The sequence below is a fragment of the Trachymyrmex septentrionalis genome, unplaced genomic scaffold, assembly GCF_001594115.1.
Source record: "Trachymyrmex septentrionalis isolate Tsep2-gDNA-1 unplaced genomic scaffold, Tsep1.0 scaffold80, whole genome shotgun sequence".
Taxonomy (NCBI): domain Eukaryota; kingdom Metazoa; phylum Arthropoda; class Insecta; order Hymenoptera; family Formicidae; genus Trachymyrmex; species Trachymyrmex septentrionalis.
In genome coordinates, this window is record NW_017305988.1 from 1,994,959 (window position 1) to 1,996,602 (window position 1,644).

The 1,644-nt window shown below is 30.7% G+C and overlaps 1 protein-coding gene across 1 annotated transcript in view; it reads right to left on the bottom strand.

The window, feature by feature from the left end:
• Nucleotides 1–1,644, bottom strand: part of LOC108754747 (alkyldihydroxyacetonephosphate synthase) — a 19,395-nt gene that overhangs the window by 17,424 nt on the left and 327 nt on the right. Inside the window, exon 2 of the mRNA XM_018497302.1 lies at nt 923–1,012. Within this exon, the coding sequence (XP_018352804.1) occupies nt 923–1,012 (90 nt within the window). The remainder of the gene's footprint in view (nt 1–922; nt 1,013–1,644) is intronic.

A 1,644-nucleotide genomic window follows, 5' to 3' on the forward strand; every position in this document is an offset into this window, starting at 1 on the left:
ACACCAAGTTATCGCTGTTACTTTAATATTGTTTTTTATTTATGACTGATTTTTCCGGACTTGAGCATATCGTTTAAAATATTGTCATTACTTCGCATGTAATTGTAAGGGTATATCCACACAAACATATGTTATATTTTGCATAGCAACTCCATAAATATATGTATAAAGCAAATTATCCAATCACATTTTTATCATAAAGATGTACGTAAAATACGATTGGATAATTTTCTTTATGGATATGTTTATGCAAGTTTTTTGTGTGAATATATATCCTAATATCCGTATTCATAATCAGGCCTTGCATTTAAGGTTTTCCTTAAATTTGTCTTTTCAGATGCTCTACAAATTATTTTGGCTGTTTATTCCAAAATTCATTACCATGATCACAGAAAGATTTTTTTATAGCGCTGAAGAAGGCTAGAAGTTAGTCGAAACGTACATTTTTTTATCATTATATTTATCGTGATAAATGACTAATTTTATTATGACTAATTTGATCTAACATCTTATACATTAATGATTTTAGTGTATAATTGTATATAATACTCAGCGCACAAATTACAGCGCAGATTCCTATTAACCTTTATTGTATTTTATTTATTAATAATTTAATATTCTAATTAAAAATACAATTATCAATTTAATAATTATCAAATTGTCACAATCCATAATTTTCAAGCAAAATAGTAATTAATTTATTTTGCCTATAAATTAGAAAATGAATTTTAATCCCGCTACTTAGCTATCCATATTTCTTAAAACTCACTAATTAAAAAATCTACATGCCTTAAATTAAAAACCTTGAATTGCCGCAGCGGTGAAAGGAAATAATGTTGTTTTCTCGCTGTTCATTGAACAGCAGTTATATTCGACAGAATATATCGAACGACATTCTAAAATAGAGTCCTACGAAACTCACCTGTTACCTGTAAACTCGATCACACTTTTGTCATTCACACGAAAACCAGAATCCTTGTAGCCCCAACCGTTCCATTTTAATAACTGCTGCCTTAAACACCAACAACAATGTATACGTGATTAATCCCAAAAACTAAATATAATTATATCACGACATGCGTAACTCGAAATGCTCGAAATATTTCCAATTGTCGGTGTTTGTTGCGCATATTTTTGATCACGTGACCGAGCGCCGAAAACTGAAACGCGATTTAAATTTACGCATGTTATTTTTTCTGCTTAGCATATATTGTTCCACCCATTAGATTCAATCACTATAATTATTATTAAAACAATAAGAAAATAGAATACGTATTTATTTACATAGACAACAATAATTAAAAATGCGAGAAAAATCTATCTTGAAAACAGTGAGTTACGGAATAAGTCTTATTATTGATCAACATTACAATTGCGCGTGCAATTCGGGTTCACAAGGGTATTGTCATTAGATATTACGTAAGATACTATATAAGATATTATCATTTGAGACGCGGGGGAGTCACGACACGATGACGACAATGAGTCACTGCGAAATTTTACACGCGTAAAGTGAACACAGCTGCAAGAGGTGTGGCCGATTGCGATTAAATGCACGCGTGTAGCCGGCGTGGGCACGATTGCCATTTTTCATGTATATGTATATACACACACACACACATTATATATATATATATATATATA